Genomic DNA, 16471 nt, shown 5'->3' with positions numbered 1-16471 from the left:
GCTGAGGTTAAAAATCAAGAGGTAAATATATAGGTATCTTTAATCCCCAGGATTTTCACTAATCCAAATATTCACGCACTGCTCTGAAACTTAACTATTTGGAACTGGCTGAATGTTACCCAGACCGCAACCAACATTTGCGCTTGATTTTTTTTTCCAGGATCCAGGGGACAAGGATGCCAGATGAAGCCACCTTGTCTCCCGCTCTTCCCACAGGGACAAGACCTGCCAGGTGCTGGTGACTTAGCTCCCGAGAGGAGGCGCTCTGCGGACGGCTGGCTGGATCCCAGGGCCACAGACCGAGGTTTGGGACACTTTCCCCGCCCAGTAATCCCCTCCCCGCCACCACAATTCTCATCTTCTCTCCCCCTCCCTGCGCGTACCCCCGGCAGCCCGGCGGCGGGAGAGCACGTCCCTGCGCGGTGACGTCACAATCCCGGCGCCGCGGCTTCGGCCCTTAGCAACGGGCCTAGCGACGGTCTCCGGCGGCTGCCGCCAGGCGCCGGCTCCAACGCGCCAGTCCACTGATGCGGGGGCTGGCCCTGCCCGGGGAAGGACGGAAGGGGGGCCCGTGTGTCCCCGCGGCGGCTGCAAGAGGATCTAAGCATGGATGGCAGCCGGAGAGGTAAAGGGAACTCTCACGGGCGACCGCCGCCTCGCGCCGGCCCGCATCCGGGCCTCGGGTCCGGGATCCCGGTCGCGGGTGCGCGGGTCGGGGCCGGGCCCTGGGGCCCCAGGTCCCCTATCTACTCGCCCCTGTCGGCCCCAGTGTTATCCTGCGCACCGGAGGAGGAGGTCCTGCCTGCTCAGAATTTGTGGCCCTGACTGCTGGAGGCGGGTCTCCTGAACTCGGGTGCATGCAGCCTTTCTTACTTCGGTGGCCCCGAGGCAGAGGAACTAAATTTGGGTCTCCCAAGTCAAGTCCCCTTTGCTCTCCACAAGGACGACCCTCAGTTTCTTCATCTCTCGAACGTGGCAGTAAAATGCCCATGTCATAGACTTCTTGAAGATTAAATGAAGATAATATATAACTCCAAGCACTTTTGAAGTAATCAGTTAAATAGGAAATCTTTCCTTCTGTAACCACCTTCCTCCCCACAAGACAAATAACCCAGGGATTCTTTAATGTGAATAGGAATCCCCTGGGAATCATGTTAAAATGCAGACAATGGGGCGCCTGGGTGGCTCAGTTGGTTACATTGGACTCTTGATCTTGGCTTAGGTCATGATCTCAGGGTTTGTGGGATGGAGCCCCTCCTCGGGGTGTGCACTGTCAGTGGGAAGCCTGCTTGCGATTCTCTCTCCTTCTCTCCCCTGCTTTCTCTCTCACTCACTCACAGAATAAATAAATTTTTTAAAAATGCAGATTATGGGATGCCTGGGTGGCTCAGTCCATTAAGCGTCCGACTTCAGCCCAGATCATGATCTCATGGATGGTGGGTTTGAGCCTTGCATCTGGCTCTGTGCTAACAGCTCAGAATCTGGAGCCTGTCTTAGGATTGTGTCTCCCTCTCTCTCTGACCCTCCCCTGCTCACGCTGTCTCTCTCTCTCTCTCTCTCAAAAATAAATTAAAAAAAAATTTTTTTTAATGCAGATTATGATTCAATAGGTCTGGCAGGAGGCTGAGATTATGCATTTCTTATAAATTTCCAAATGATACAGTGTTGCTGCCTACAGTGTCATTGGCAAAGGACTAATCCATAATCACTATATCCACCTGCCCTTTATTGCGTACTCTCTGGGTCGAGTGGATGTCATGGTGGAACTGTTGGGCCCATATAACTTTAAATCTCTATGAATTGGCCCAATCCAAATAATTTGCATTTTCACATTTTCTGAGCAAGTAGCATTCTTGCCTCAAGCCAGATAAAGTAACCTGCAGATCCTCCCAATTTAGTGTTCTTATCTGTGTTTAAAGTATCTTTATTTACATATTTTAAAGTCATCTCTCCACTCAACGTGAGGCTCAAACTCACCACCCCAAGATCAAGAATCACATGCTCTACCCACTGAGCCAGGCAAGCACCCCTTCAAAGTATCTGTAAACCAAGCTGCTAATGGCTCCTTGCAATGTCCTGCTTTGAATATGAGTGTGCCTTTATTACAGAATCATTGGTCAAAATAAGTGCTGCTTTGAATATGGAAGATTACTATCCATTTAGCAAACTGTATATTCTGACACTCTCAACATAAGTTCCAGAAAAAGCAAACCAACATGCTTTTATGTTTTCTTAGAAATTTTACAACATAAGCTAACCTTGTTGTGTTCCAGAAACAAGTCCCAAGTTATCTCTTTATTTAATCCACAGAAACATCTTGATAGGTATTATCCTCATCTCACAGTAAGTAAGAGGTCATAAATAACTTGCCAAGGTCATAGTAAGTGGCAGAATAGGCTTTGCATCCAGGTGAGGAATGTGAAGCCTTAGAGCCATAATTTTTACTTACTATCCCATGGCAGAGGTGGGAGCTTGGGAAAGCATATGTGTAAAATTTACAGTATACAGGCATACCTCGGACATACTGCCGGGTCCGTTCCACCCCAGTAAAGCAAATGTCTCAGTAAACTGAGTCAAATGAAGTTTTTTGTTTCCCAGTGTATATAAAAGTTGTGTTTACCCGTGGTCTGTTAAGTGTGCAATAATATGTCTAAAAAGCAATGTACATGCCCGCATTCAAAAATGTTTTGTTGCTAAATAATGCTTACCGTCATCTGAGCGTTCAGCAAGTAGTATTTTTTTTGCTGCTGGAGGGTCTTGCATTGATGTTGATGGCTGCTGACTGATTAGGGTGGTAGTTGCTGATGGTTGGGGTGACTGGCATTTTCTTAAAATAAGACAACATTGGACATTAAACTTTGCTGCATCAGTTGACTCGTCCTTTCACCAACAAGTTCTCTGTTCTCTGTTCTCTGTTCACGAACGATGCTGTTTGATAACATTTTACCCACGGTAGAACTTCTTTCAAAACTGGAGTCAGCGTCCTCAAACCTTGTCTCTGGTTTATCAGCTAAGTTTATGGAACAGTCTAAATCCTTGGTTGTCATTTCACCAATCTTCACAGCATCTTTGCCAGGAATAAATTCTGTCTCAAGAAACCACTTTGCTCATCTTTGAGAATAACTCCTCACCCCTTCAAGTTTCCTTGTGACACTGCAGCAATTCAGTCCCATCTTCAGGCTCCACTTCGAATTCTAGTTTTCTTATTTCTACCACAGCTGCAGGTAATTCCTCCACTGAAGTCCTGAACAGTCACCCACAAGAGTTGGAATCAGCTTCTTCCAAACTCTTGTTAATGTTGATATTTTGACTTCTTCTTAAGAATCACAAACATTTTCAAGGGCACCATTCTCAATTTTCCCTTTACTTTGCCTAGAACCATCAGAGGAATGACAGCTAAAGCTTTATGAAATGTACTTCTTAAATAATAAGACTCGAAGGTTGAAATTACTCCTTGATCCCTGGGCTGCAGAATGGATATTGTGTTAGCAGGCATGAAAGCAACATTAATCTAATTGTGCATCTCCTTCAGAGCTCTCAGGTGACCAGGTGCATTGTCAGTGAGCAGTAATATTTTGAAAGGAGTCTTTTCTGAGCAGTAGACCTCAAAACAGTGAACTTAAAAATATCTGTCGAGCCCACACAGGAATACCAAGGTAGGTAGGTAGGTAGGTAGGTAGGTAGGTAGGTAGATATACAGTAAACCATGTTGTAAATGGAAGTGCTGTCATCTAGGCTTTGTTGTTCCATTTACAGAGCACAGGCACGGTTGATTTAGCATATTTAAGGGCCTTAGGATTTTTGAAATGGTGAGCCAGCATTGGCTCCAACGTAGGCACCAGCTGCATTTGCCTCTAACAAGAGTCATCCTGTCCTTTGAAGCACTGCAGCCAGGAACTGACTTCTCTCTAGCTGTAAAAGTCTTTGATGGCAGCATCTTCCAATGTACAGCTGTTTCATCTACATCGAAAATCTGTTCAGGGTAGCCATCTTTATTAAGTATCTTAGCTAGAAATTCTAGGTAACTTGCTGCTTCACCTTATACTTTTATGTTACCTTAAACCTCATGAACCAACCCCTGCTACCTTCAGGCTTTTCTTCTGCAGCTTCCTTACCTCTCTTAGTTCATAGAAATGAAGAGAGTTGGGGCCTTGCTCTGGATTAGGCTTTGGCTTAAGGGAATGTTGTAGCTGGTCTGATCTTCTGTCAAGACCACTAATACTTTCTGTATGTCAGCAATAAGGTTCTTTCACTTTATCATTTATGTGTTTCCTGGAGCAGCACTTTTAATTTCCTTCAAGAACTTTTCCTGTGCATGTTTATAACTCGGCTAAGTGTTTGACCTAGGGGCCTGGATGTGGACTATCTAGGCTTTCAACATGCCTTCCTCACCAAGCTTCACCATTTCTAACTTAACTTAAAGTGAGAGACATACAAATGTTCTTTCACTTGAATACTTAGAGGACATTGTAGGGTTATTAATTGGCCTAATTTCAATATTATTGTTTCTCAGGGAATAGAGGCCCAAGAGAGGGAGAGAGGTGGAGGAATGGCTGGTCAGTGGAACAGTCAGAACACACAACATTAATCTAGTTTGCCTGGATTCAGATCCAGAATCTGAACCTGTTATACAGAGTTGCTGTGTAATCTTGGGCCAATTACATGCTTTACCTCATCGTGCTTCATCTATAAATTGAGGACAATGATAATACCTGACTCTTGGATTGTTGTAAGGATTAAGTGCGTTTGTAGCTACCGCTACCGAGTGTTTAGAACAGTACCTGGCACAGTTAGTATTCAGTGAATTAGCTTTTGACTGCAAGTGAAGAAACCCAATTCAAACTGACTTAGAGAATTTTTAGCTCCTGTAAAGAAAAGTCTAGTGAGGGTAGAGCTTCCGTTAGATCCAGAGACTCAAACAATATCACCAGGAATCTCTGACTTCCACTTTTCTCCACGTAGGCTTCATTCCCAGGTCTCCTTGTATAGTGCAAGATGGCCACTGAAAGTGCCAGGCTTATTTCTGTCTCTAGCCCAGTGGAAAGAGTGTCTCTTTCCTATTGGTTCCAGTAAAAGTCCCAGGATAGTGTGTCGTTGGCTGGACTTGGGTCACATAGTCATTCCTGATTCACTCAACATAGCTGGTCACATTGGGATTATATGCCCACCTCTGAGCAGTAGGATAATCTCTACCTGAACTGCTTGGACTAAAAGTGAGGGACTAATGGTTCCCCAAAGGCAAGTTGAGGCCATTTCCAGATACAGGGGCAGTGAGTTCCGGGCAGGCAAAAAGTGTTCCACTTTTTTTATCCTCCATAGAAACAAGGTTTGCTTGAGAGTTTTTTTGGCTAATTTGCTTTTTCGTGTGTTGAGATTTCAGATTTCTTTCTTTCCTGGTATAAACAAACTATGCTAATTTCATGACTGTCATTACCAACTCAAATGGTGTAACCTTGATCTCTCTTGTCCTAAATAATAAGTTAATTTTTTCCTTCCTGCTCTCTGGCCTGTGATACAGAAGGATCTTCGTAGACATTCTGATCTCAAGTTGTTTTTCTATTTTAGCAGTCTCTTTTAGCAGACTTTGTTCTTTGGTCCTGGATTTTAGTTCTATCTGGACACCTCTTTTTCTATTTTCAGTCATCCATATTTCTTCCAGACTTTGTGTCCCCTCCACACCTTTATAGGTTATAGCAGCTCACCTGATAGCAGACTGACAATTTTATCCATTTAAAACATGTCTTAGCGGGGCGCTTGGGTGGCTTAGTTGGTTAAGCGGCCGACTGTGGCTCAGGTCATGATCTCGTGGTTCATGAGTTTGAGCCCCGCGTTGGGCTCTGTGCTGACAGCTCAGAGCCTGAAGCCTGCTTCGGATTCCCTCTCTCTCTGCCCCTCCCCTACTCACGCTCTGTCTCTCTGTCCCTCAAAAATAAATAAACGTTAAAAAATTTTTAAAAAAACACGTCTTAGGGATACAGTCAGTATTCATATTTTGCATGTTGAATTTCATTAAATTCTATAATTCAGCCTTCTTATCTTGAAGGTTCTAAACACTTGGTAGCTACAAATACACAATCTATTTTTGGAGGAAGTAAATTAATTTTGTGATGAGTTATGTATCTAGTTTTCCATCCATCTGGTCTGAAAGATGAGACACTGACTTTAGGGGAGATAGGATCCAAACAAGAATATAAGTAGGTTGGACTAGATGAACCTTAAGACATCTTTTAATAAAAATTCTGATTTTGACATTTTTATATATCTTCTACATAGTGACATTATATAATTTCTGATTTACTAAACTACTTTGTGAGGGGATTACTTTCTTAAAATTATTTTTAAGGCCAGTCTAGCCTATGATTAACTAAATAATTAATACGTATGTATTAGCTCAAAATCTCAAAATCATTAATCTGGTGAGTGGTACATAGAATAAAGTTGATATATATCAAATAACATGATATATTTATCACTTTAGTGACACTAATGTCTCAAGGTACAACTATTCTGAAAACAACTTACTTTGTTAAAAGAGAGGGCCTTTTATCTATGGCAGTAGAATTTTTGTCTGTCTGATGAATCCCTGCTGGTTAGTAATAGGACAATAAAATTTTAAACAATTCAGAGGGGAGCATGGGTGGCTTAGTCAGTTAAGGGTCCGAATCTTGATCTCAGCTCTAGTGTTGATCTCAGTTGTGAGTTCAACCCCTATGTTGGGTTTGGTGCTAGGCATGAAGCCTACTTTAAAATAAAGAAACCAATAAAACAATTCTGAGAGTTAAAATCAAAGATAAATTTTTTATTTTTAAATGTCCAACATTTTTGTTTTCATGAAAGTTGTTTCACATATCCTAATTTATATTTTTTTGTTAAAAGTCAGAGCAACCTCTGTCCTTCCCAGATATGGTTCTCCGTGCCTACTTAAAGGACACTTGAGCACCAAAAGTAATGGTAAGTGAGGTGTTTAAATCATAAAAGATTATCTGCTAAAAGATTGACTAAGTGTTTCCTTTATTTGTCAATTTTGTGACATGATGGAATTACTTCATATAATCAATATGGAACTTTGTATTGTTAATTATAATTAAATATTATAGGAATTCTTAGGCGGCCATCAGTGCACACTGGTATTGTGCCCAGGACATGGCCCTGGCCGCCTCCCACTCCCTGCCGAAGCTCCGGCCCAGCTCTCTGTGCTGGCGGGCCACCCTGGCATGCAGCTCGCCTTCCCTGTTAAATGGTGACTTGGGGGTTATTAAAGACACTGGCACTGAAAAGGAAAAACTGTGCAGAGAAAAAGAGCACTTGAAAAATGCAGTTTGTATCTGGAGTAAACACCGATGGGCCTCTTTTCCAACTGGATTTCTAGATCCTGTGAAAAGGAAATCTGCATTTTCTGTGTTTTCACATTTTAAAGCCTTTAAACTTTTGATGTGAACTTAAAATATATTTTTATTATTATAGTCTCAAAGCTTAAACTCTAAGTTTTTAGGCAAAATAATTGAAAATCTTTTTTTCCTTATTAACATGAAAAATCTTTGATTCTGGTCCCTATAAAAGTGAAAGAGGGATTACATTTTCAGGTAACTTATTTGTGGCAATAAAGTATATATACACATAGAGCAGAGTCATAAACGTTGAAAAATTATTTTTAACTAAAAATTTTAAACGAAGGGTAAAGTACATATACCTTAGAAGAACACGATGAAGAACAATATGTAGTTTGCTAACATTTTTTTTAAGAACCAATGTGCGGAGCTGCTGTAGGTCTAGTGGTTGTAGGCGTGACGCTGCCTTGGTTCACAGGAAAACTGCGTCCCTTATGAGCTCTGCGTCCCGGAAGCCCTTCGTCACGTCTCTCTTAGACTCCACGCCTGTTAAATGGTAATAATGACTCAATGGCTTTTACATGTGAAGAGCCTAGAACAGTGCATGCACGGGACCTATTCAATAATTTTTAATAGTAGTACTAGTATCAAGCTTATCATTACTGTATTATGCATAGAATTTCCCTAGAAGAATGCATAAAAACAGTAGAGAGTATAGTTCTGGGAAGGGAGGCTAGGGGTCATGACAGGATATTCATTTAATTTTTTAATCTTTATATGACATTTTAACTGTTGGTTTTGTTTAACTATATGTGTGTATTCTCAAAAATGATTTTTAATGTTTAAAAAGTTATGCCTACATTTATTTACATTTTATACATTTATACTTATATAAGTACTTAATTATTTCTAAGATATCTTTTAAACAGTTCAGATGAGATTGAGAAGCTTATGGAATTTCTATGTGATTTATTTGTTTTAATATATTCCTACTACTTCAAAAAGAGTGCAGTAAGCTGATCATGTTTTGGGCTGTAAAATTAGAAGTTGCCGCTCAGAAAGGAATCTTTGCATAGACTTTTAGTTTGGATTTGTTTGATTTATTCAACTACTAACAATGCTAACATTATTTTATAATCAAGCAAGTAGCTAAACACTTTTAGTTACAAGATTAAGGCCTTTCAATAAGAAATGACTTTGTAAATGTAATCATAGATTATATTCTAGAATCTCTTCCCAAACTCCCAGTCTTAGGAAGGCTTGAACCCATGCAGTCGGACCTGGTCAGTTACCCGAGCAACATCAAGCATCACAGGGATGTCAGTATGTCCATGGTTAATTTTCAGAACATCTTATAATAATGAGCTTAATAATCAATATCTTGTTTGTCTCATGACTTGATATTAATTCTAGATATATAATGATTAAATATGTTTTAATTTTTAGCTTTTTGCATTGACTCCTCCTCTCTCAGACTAAGTACTCTCCACCTGGTCAAGAATCACATGGCTGTTCACTATAATAAAATCCTTTCAGCCAAAGGTAAAAATGTGCAAATGTGAACTTTCTATACCCAATTTAAATCCTCAGCTTCACTTCTAATTAGGGTAAATCTATAGCAAAAATGAATATGTTCTATATAAATAGATTTATGTTTCATGTAGCAAGATATTAACTGTTAACTATAACTTTTATACATAGAAAGTTCAGAATGCCATTTTTGTTAACTCTATGTGATATCTATTTAATAACTAGTTATTTCATTTTACTTGTGTTATCCCTAATATGTTTTTGTGGTTAGATATTGATGTTAATATAATGAAAGTTTATAATCTGCTTTTGTTTTCTAATCTAAGGAAATTGTACAAAGAAGATACCAGCTGCTCTTTTTTTTCTTTTTGGTTGCTTTATTGAGATAATAACTTATATGTAATAAAATATGCTAGTTTTAAGTGTGCAGTTAAGTATCTGTGTTTTGGAATGTATATACATCAGTACAGTCACCAGCACAATCATTCTATAACAGGGACCCGCTAACGTCAGCTTGTTGGCCAAATCCTCCTGCCGCCTGTTTTTGTGCAGCTCTTGAACCAGAAATGATATTTATATTTTTAAATGGTCAGAAAAAAATAGAAAGAACAAAATTTTGTAACATGTGAAAGTCACATGAAATTCAACTTTCATTATCCGGAAATAAAGACAATCATGTTCGTTCTTGGACATATTGTCAGTGGTGGTTTTTGCACTAAAAGGGAGAGTCAGCTAGTTGTGACAGAGACCATATCACTCTGCAAAGCCTGAAAATTTGCCATCTGTTTTTTTACAGAAAAAGTTCACTGACCCCTGATATAGAACATTTCTATCTTCTAAAAAGTTCACCTAGTCTTTTGCAGTCTTTTCCTTCAATCCCCGGCAACCACTGATCTGCTTTTTATCACTATAGTTTTCATTTCCTAGAATTTCAAATAAATGGGATCATAAACTATGAATCATGTTGTGCATGGATTTGGATTAGCTAATGCTTTGGAGACTAATCCATGTTGGTGTATGCTTTGGTAGTTCTTCCTTTTTATTTCTAAGTAGGTTTCCAGTCAATGAATACACCATAATTTGTTTATGAAGTCATCAGTTGGTGATATTTGGATTGTTTTGACTCACTTTTGGGCATTAGGAATAAAGCATACCATCTTCACGGACAGTCTTTCAACACCTGCTTCCTTTTCACTTGATTAAATTTATTTACTAGGAGGGGAGTTGTGGGGTAAAATGGTAAGTATTTAACTTTAAAGGAAACTGCCAAACTATTTCCCAGAGTGACTGCAACTGTGTATTTCTGTCCCTCATATATCCTCACCAGAGTGGAGACATAGTGGTAGCCCATCAGGGTTTTAGTTTGTATTTTCCTCATGCCTATGAGGTTGAGCAACTTTTCTTGTGCTTATTTCCCTTTCTTTTTTTTTTTTTTTTTTGGTATTTTATTTTATATTTGAGAGAGGGAAGGAGAGCATGAGCAAGGCAGGGGCAGAGAGATGAAGACAGAATCTGAAGCAGGCACCAGGCTCCTGGCTATCAGCACAGAGCCCAGTGCGGGTCTCAAACTCACAAGCAGTGAGATCATGATCTGAGTCGAAGTCAGACCCCCACTGACTGAGCCACCCAGGTGCCCCTCTTGTGCTTATTTTCTATTTACAGATCTTCTTCAGTGAAATATCTGTTCAGATTTTTTGGCCGATTTTTAAAAATAAGTTACTTGTCTTCTTAATACTAAGTTACGAGAGTTCTTTATGTATTAAATACAGACCTATATCAGATATATTTTCTCCCCATCTGAGACTTACATTTTCATTTTCTTTTAAACATATTTATTATGAAATAGTTTTAGACTTACAGAAAAGTTGCAAAAACAGTACAGTGTCACAGAAACCGTTCGCCCAGCTTTCCCTAATGTTAAAATCTTAAGTAACTATAGTACAGTTATTGAAACTAGCAAATGACTATTGATAGAATACTAGTAACTACTGATCTTATTTGAATTTCACCAGTTTTTCACTAATGTCTTCTAAAAATGATTTTATCTTCTCATTTGAAGAGCTAAAGTTTCTGTTTTTATTATTTTTTTAATATTTATTTTGAGAGAGAGAGAAAGAGTTTGTGAGTTTGAAGGGGTGAAAAATTCCCAAGCTGATAGTGCAGAGCCTGATATAGGGCTTGATCTCACAAATGGTGAGATCATGGCCTGAGCTGAAATCAAGAGTTGGACGTTTAACCAGCTGAGCCATCCAGGTGCCTGGAAGAGCTGAAGTTTTTTTAATTTTAGTTCATGTTTTATGAAGTTTATGTTTTATTTATTTATTTTTTTTAATGTTTATTCATTTTTGAGAGACAGAGCATGAGCAGAGGAGGGGCAGAGTGAGAGAGAGAGACAGAATCTGAAGCAGGTTCCAGGCTCTGAGCTGTCAGCACAGAGCCTGATGTGGGGCTCAAACCCACGATCTGTGAAATCATGACCTGCACCAAGGTCGGAAGCCTAATGACTGAGCCACCCAGGTGCCCCTGAAGTTTATATTTTAAACGATTGAGAAATCTAAAGAAAAATTACATTTTGTGACATGTGAAATCAAGTTCAGTTTTCCAGATGTTTTATTGTTTTAACTTTTCAGGGGTGCCTGGGTCGCTCAGTCAGTCAAACATCCAGCTCTTGATTTTTGGATCAGATCATTATCTCACAGTTTCATGAGTTTGAGCTTCTTATCAGGCTCTGCGCTGACAGTGTACAGAGCCTGCTTGGGAGTCTCCCTTTCTCTGTGCCCCTTCCCTGCTCTCCTTCTTCTGTCTCTCCCAAAATAAGTAAATAAACCTTTTAAAAAATAATAGTTTATACTTTTCATGAAGCTTAAGAAAATCTTTTCCTGTTTAAGAAATCTTTTCCTGGGACTCCCGGATGGCTCAGTTGGTTGAGCAGCCAATTTCAGCTCATGTCCTGATCTTGTGGGGTGTGAGTTCAAGCCCCACATGGGCTCAGAGTTTGCTGTTAGTGTGGAGCCCACTTTGGATCTTTTGTCCCCTTCTCTCTCTGCCCCTCTACTGCTTGCGTGCACGTTCTCTCTCTCTAAAATAAAAAACATTAAAAAAAAATCTTATACTGATTTTAGGTCACTAGGATATTCTTATGTTTTCTTTAGAAGTATAAGTTTTAGTTCCTACATGTTTAAAGTTTGTGATCCATTTTGGGGTGCCTAGGTGGCTCATCAGTTAAACATTCAACTTCAGCTCAGGTTATGATCTCATGGTTCATGAGTTTGAGTCCCATGCTAGGCTCTATGCTGGCAGCTCAGAGCCTGGAGCCTGCTTCAGATTGTTTCTTCCTCTCTCTCTCTGCTCCTTCCCCCACTCATGCTCTGTCTCTGTCAATCAAAAATGAATTCCCCTTTTTAAAAAAATTTTTTTTAAGTTTGTGATCCATTTTGAGTGACTTTGTATATATGACATAAGGGTCATTTTTTTTGGCCTATGAATATTCAAATATTCCCAGTATCATTTGTTGAAGAGATTGTCCCTTTCTTTTTTTTCTTTTTTTCTTTTTATATTTTACAGAAAGAGAGAGAGTTGCCGGCAGGGGAGAGGGGCAGAGGGAGAGAGTGAGAGAGACAGAGAATCTTAAGCAGGCTTTACGCTCAGCATTGAGTCTAACACAGGGCTCGATCCCATGACCTTGGAATCATGATCTGAGCCAAAATCGGGAGTGGGACACTCAACCGATGAGCCACCCAGCCCCCCTGAGATTGTCCTTTCTATGTTGAATTGCCTTGGCAGTTTTTGAAAGACACATGACCATGTCTGAGGATATATTTCTGGACTTACTCTTCAGTTCCATTGATCTTCTGTGTCTTTATTATAATACCATATTGCCTTAGTGACTATAGCATTACACTAAGTCTTGAAATAAGGTAGTATAGGGCCTCTAATTTTGCTTTGTTGGAGGGACTTGTTTTGGGACTCCCAATTACACATATGTTAAGTGCATGATTCTGGTAGGCAAAGTCAGTGATGCTCTGTGCATTTATTTTCCAGTATTCTTTTACTCCATTTCATTTTGAATAGTTTATATTGCTCTGTTTTTAAGTTCACTAATATTTCCTTTTGCAGTATCCAATGAGCCATTGATACTGTGTTTCTTGTCTCTAAAAGTATCATAGAAATCAAAACAAGGAACTGCAAATTCTGGAACTTTTTGTGATTTCCACATTTGATATTTGTTGTCATTTATAGATGTTAAGAATATTACTAAACAACTGATTTGTTTTCTTTCAGCTGCGGTAGACTGTTCAGTTCCATTAAGCATGAGTGCCAGCGTCAAATGTAAGTATTTGATATGTAAGTATTGAAATTTTTGATATGTTGAATTTTGAGAAAACTTATGGTAAACTACACATAACATAAAATTTACCATCTTTTTTTTTTTTATAAATTTTTTTTAATGTTTTTATTTATTTTTGATACAGAGAGAGACAGAGCATGAGAGGGGGAGGGGCAGAGAGAGAAGGAGACACAGAACCGGAAGCAGGCTCCAGGCTCTGAGCTAGCTGTCAGCACAGAGCCTGATGCGGGGCTCGAACCCACGAATGTGAGCTCCGACCTGAGCCGAAGTCGGAGGCTTAGCCGACCAGCCACCCAGGCGCCCCTAAAATTTACCATCTTAACCATTTTTAAGTCTAACTATCTTACCCATTTCACTGGCATTAGCCACATTCATATTGTGGCTACCGTCCACTTCTAAAACCCTTTTAACCTTGCAAAACTGAAACTTCATACCCGTCAAAGAATAACTGCTCCCAACCCCCCTTGCAACTACCATTCTCTTTTCTGTCTCTCTGAATGTGACCACTCTGGGACATCGTGTAAGTGCGACCGTCCAGGAGTTTTCCTTTTGTGACTGGCTTATTTTACTTAGCATACTGTGCTCGAAGTTCATCCGTGTTGTAACCTGTGTAAGAATCTCCTTTCTTTTTAAGGATTTTTTGTTTTTACAGTCGTAAGTCAGAAAACACTTGGGTCCTTTCCACCTTTTCCTTATTGTGAATAGTTCTGTGGACATGGATGTACATATATCTCTTTGAAACTTCACTTTCAGTTCTTCATATATCCAGAGGTGGAATTGCTAGGTCATACGGTAATTCTATTTTATTTTGTGAAAAAAACCCATAGAATTTTTGCATAGCAGCTGCATCATTTTACATTTCTATCAGTCGTGTACAAGGATTCCACGTTTTCCACATCCTCCCCAACACTTGTTATTTTCTTTCGATAGTGGCTATCCTAATGGGTGTTGATATATTGCCTTTTGAGGAAGCATTTTCTAACTGTTAAAAATTATCTGTAAATAAAAGAAGCTTATATTTCAAAGTCTGGAACTTAGACTTGAGCCCAGGCTTTGCCCCTGAAGTGCTGTGTGACTTTAGATTAATTATTTAACCTTCCTGGATTTCATTCCTACATCTAAAAATTTAGGTAGTACTTACAAAATCTGTAAAGAATTTATCAAACTCAACACCCAAAAAACAAATAATCCAGTGAAGAAATGGGCAAAAGACATGCGTAGACACTTTTCTGAAGACATCCAGATGGTTAACAGACACATGAAAAAACTCTCAACATCGCTCATCATCAGAGAAATAGAAATCAAAACCACAGTGAGACACCACCTGACCCCAGTCAGAATGGGTAAAATTAACAACTCCGGTGACAACAGATGCTGGCGAGGTTGCGGAGAAAGAGGAACCTTCTTGCAAGGTTGGTGGGAATGCAAACTGGTGCAGCCACTCTGGAAAACAGTGTGGAGGTTCCCCAAAAAATTAAAAATGGAACTACTCTGTGATCCAGCAATTGCACTACTGGGTATTTATCCAAAGGATACAGGAGTGCTGATTCATGAGGGCACATGTACCCCAATGTTTATAGCAGCACTATCGACAATAGACAAGGTATGAGGAGAGCCCAAATGTCCATCGACAGATGAATGGATAAAGAAGATGTGGGGGCTGCGTGTCTTGTCTATATGTAGAGAGTATTGGCAGTCAAAAAGAATGAAGTCTTGCCATTTGCAACAACGTGGATGGAGCTAGAGTGTATTATGCTAAGTGAAATTAGTCAGAGAAAGACAAATATGACTTCACTCGTATGAAATTTAAGATACAAAACAGATGAACAGAAGGGAAGGGAAGCAAAAATAATGTAAAAACAGGGATGGAGGCAAACCATAAGAGACTCTTAAATATAGAGAATAAACTGAGTGTTGCTGGAGGGGTTGTGGGTGGGGGATGGGCTAAGTGGGTGAGGGGCATTAAGGAGGACATTTGTAGGAATGAGCACTGGGTGTTATATGTAGGGGATAAATCACTGGATTCTACTTCTGAAATCGTTATTGTACTATATGCTAACTAATGGATGTAAATTTTAAAAAATTTTATGAGACACCTGGGTGGCTCAGTCGGTTAAGCATCCGGCTTCAGCTCAGGTCATGATTTCACGGTTCGTGGGTTCAAGCCCCGTGTCGGGCTCTGTGCTGACAGCTAGCTCAGTCTGGAGCCTGCTTCGGATTCTGTATCTCCCACTCTCCCTGACCCTCCCCTGCTCATGCTGTCTCTCTCTGCCTCTCAAAACTAAATTTAAAAAAATTTTAGGTACTACTAAAAGGCTTGCCAAGCTTAAGTTCTAGGATTCTGTGATTCTCATTTCCCTTGGCTTATTTAGGTTACTGAATGATTCATTAAAACTACCATAACTGGCACTTTTCTCCAGATAAATATTGTCTTACTGTTTGTCTCCTAATAGCTTAACTGATAAACTTGATAGTTACATGTATGTGAAAAGCTGTAATGACCAAAGATTTCTAAATAATCTTTACTAAGGAAATAACCAGATCACAAAATTTGGTTTTTTTCTGTTTATTTTTTTTTTAATTTATTTTTGAGAGACAGAGAGAGACAACATGAGCAGGGGAGGGGCAGAGAGAGAGAATCTGAAACAGGCTCCAGGCTCTGAGCTGTCAGCACAGAGCCCAATGCGGGGCTCCAGCCCACGAACCGTGAGATCATGACCTAAGCCAAAGTCAGATGCTCAGCTGACTGAGCCACCCAGGCGCCCCACAAAATTTGAAATTCCTATTTAAAATGTTCTAAAAGATACCATTTGAGGCTTTTGTTTGAGTTCAGGTTAGAAAATAAATACTTAAAAATCACCAAAGGATATAGATATCATAGCCTGCACTTGTCTCGCGGTAGATTATAAGTATTATTAGTAATTCAGTATTACTAATAAGACAGAATCAGAGGATTTCCACATTAAAAAATAAGTATCAGCCCAAGGTAGTGAACACTAAGTGGTGAATGAGCGAGACTGTAGGTAGGGAAATGCCCCTTAGGTGCGGTCTGGGAAGGATCGAAGACCGCAGGGTCGTTCGAACCTGATCTCTTCATGGGTATCTTCTTAGTGGAACAGACAGGACCTTTAAGCTGAGCCAGCTGCCACCAGCGGCCATTCAGTGAACACAGAGTCTTTGCAGGCCCTGTGCCTGGCCCTTCTTATTCTCCTCCTCTGTGTGTTCCCTCTATGTTTGTAACAGGCCCTCCTCTAGGCTCTCATAT

At 40.0% G+C, this 16471-nt stretch overlaps 1 protein-coding gene across 4 annotated transcripts in view; it reads left to right on the top strand.

Moving 5' to 3' along the window:
* Positions 1-453: 453 nt before the first annotated feature.
* SPATA7 (spermatogenesis associated 7) overlaps positions 454-16471 on the top strand; it is a 38561-nt gene continuing 22543 nt past the window's right edge. The window contains exons 1-4 of one of the 4 annotated variants that reach the window (XM_029952585.1): positions 454-625; positions 6877-6951; positions 8775-8870; positions 13140-13187. In XM_029952585.1, coding sequence (XP_029808445.1) covers positions 607-625; positions 6877-6951; positions 8775-8870; positions 13140-13187 — 238 coding nt within the window. In that variant the 5' untranslated portion in view covers positions 454-606. Of the gene's footprint in view, positions 626-6876; positions 6952-8774; positions 8871-10079; positions 10098-13139; positions 13188-16471 lie in introns of those variants that run through there. The other 3 variants (XM_029952586.1, XM_029952587.1, XM_029952588.1) reach the window with 3 other exon arrangements.

The sequence above is a fragment of the Suricata suricatta genome, chromosome 9 (genome assembly GCF_006229205.1).
Source record: "Suricata suricatta isolate VVHF042 chromosome 9, meerkat_22Aug2017_6uvM2_HiC, whole genome shotgun sequence".
NCBI lineage: Eukaryota > Metazoa > Chordata > Mammalia > Carnivora > Herpestidae > Suricata > Suricata suricatta.
The sequence above is the reverse complement of the archived record's forward strand: the minus strand, read 5'-3'. Positions and strand labels throughout refer to the sequence as shown.